Source organism: Aplysia californica, unplaced genomic scaffold (genome assembly GCF_000002075.1).
Source record: "Aplysia californica isolate F4 #8 unplaced genomic scaffold, AplCal3.0 scaffold00010, whole genome shotgun sequence".
NCBI lineage: Eukaryota > Metazoa > Mollusca > Gastropoda > Aplysiida > Aplysiidae > Aplysia > Aplysia californica.
Genome location: NW_004797280.1, coordinates 2,956,101 through 2,958,063, shown reverse-complemented (window position 1 = coordinate 2,958,063; position 1,963 = coordinate 2,956,101). Strand labels below are relative to the sequence as shown.

Genomic DNA, 1,963 nt, shown 5'->3' with positions numbered 1-1,963 from the left:
ATTATTACTATTATTATTATTATTATTATTCAGAAATGGCAACTAGGCTTTTACGTAAAAATCCTGACAAGATGCGTTAAGAACTATTTGATGCCTGTGGTTCTTCTTGTACAAATAATGAGACTGAGGCGATCGCCGTTTAAGCAGTAATCCTTCACATGACCAACATTTTCCTTATATATCCAGACAGAATCAGAGACACTGTCGTCTTCACAAACGGACAATAAGTATTCCAAGCTTTAGAAAACATGAATTTCGAAAGCCCAGTTTGCCTATCTGTGGCTCTAACAATTAACACCTTCATACAGACTTATGCCATCGACCTGACTTTACAGTGGATACCTGGCCACAACAATATCCCAGGAAACTACAGAGCAGACACCCTTGTCAAGAAGGGAGCATTACAGATACAACCTCAAAACCCAGTATCACAACAGACAGTCGAGAACATAATCAAATGCAACACGAGGGAACAGTGACTGAGTGGATGGGTGTTGGGCAAAACTGGAAGAGCTGTATTTGCACACATGACTGCTCCTAAGATGGATTAAATTCCCTGAGTAGATGAGAACACGTCACAATTTTTCGCCTGCGAACACAACATATCCCACTGAGTTCTTACTTAAATAGGATCCGTAAGGATATCGGAAATACTTTGTGTATACTGCGACAAAACACAACAGATGAAAACCTGTAAATTGTTTTCCATATCGACAGGCCGAAGGGCTAGAACCCAGATGGCCGCTGGATCGGAAAAGTGATGAGATGGCAGCTATTAATTAAAAAGAATACATGTGCGGTATACGAATAGAGTCTGTCTCTCGGGTCTGATAACTATCCATGAGGAAAGACAGATGTCAGCACGATCATGCTTACTTTAAGCAGGTCAGAAAAGCGGACAAGAAGTTTTGTGTCCATCTTGACACTTCGTGTTTCCATGCAGGCGAGCAAAGGCACAAGCTTCATTTCAACCCGTGAGTAAAGTGTGAGCAGTTGTCGCCTAAACAGCTCTTCCTTTAACACAGCAGACAGACGAGCCACATGCTTCAGACAAGAGTGCCAGTTGGTGTCGTTGATGTCCTGAAAAAGAAAGCACATTAGACCGAAAGTGGTGAAATAGCGGTACGCGAAGCCATATACAGAGATTGATCATTTTTGTACTGAAAATGAAAAACTGTATTTTACAGATAAGAGTGTACTTTTATTCAAAATTGTCTGTGAAACACCATATCAATTATTTTTGTGTCATTCTATTTTGTGAATTGCGTAAAATTGATCATATGTTTATGTTTTTGAATGAACACTCATTGAAAACGCTCGTTGTCATCTTTGTTGTTTTCACGCATCTATTATTCCAATGCTTTACTAGCTAACATACCAAATACCTCTCTTCACCCGTTACAACGTTTTCAAAATCATGCTGCTAGGCTTGTACTAAAGAAAAAGAAGAGAAATCACCTTACTCACATGTTAAGAACGTTGCATTGCATTGGCTCCCCGTGTCAGCTAGAATGTTACATAAAATTGCAATATTATGTCATAATATGTCAATAACAAAGCTCCCTCATATCTTAGTGATCTAATCCAGATTTATGCTCCATCTAGATCACTTAGATCAGGCGATCAGTATCTTTAAAGAGTTCCTAGAAAAGGAGGTAAAAAATTAGCTGAAAGATCGTTTGCCCACCTTGCTCTATCAGTTTGGAACTCCCTTCCCCAACCCTTGAGACATACAACATCCAACATCTGAGTCTAAAATGTAAAATATCTTTAAGAAAATTTTAATAACATCATTTTTATGTCAGTAGATTCATGTTCTGTACAATATTATGCAAATGACTATGTATCTATTTATGTATTTTGCGAATTGCATTGTGTATTTGTATGTGCTAATTTCGCATCGATGTGTAAGCGTGCGCGTGTGATAAGAAAGTAGATGTGTGTGTGTGTGTGTGTGTGTGTG

At 38.6% G+C, this 1,963-nt stretch overlaps 1 protein-coding gene across 1 annotated transcript in view; it reads right to left on the bottom strand.

Moving 5' to 3' along the window:
* The window catches only part of LOC101857457 (DNA polymerase nu), a 21,472-nt gene that overhangs the window by 15,123 nt on the left and 4,386 nt on the right, over positions 1–1,963 (bottom strand). Inside the window, exon 7 of the mRNA XM_005089923.3 lies at positions 877–1,080. Within this exon, the coding sequence (XP_005089980.2) occupies positions 877–1,080 (204 nt within the window). The remainder of the gene's footprint in view (positions 1–876; positions 1,081–1,963) is intronic.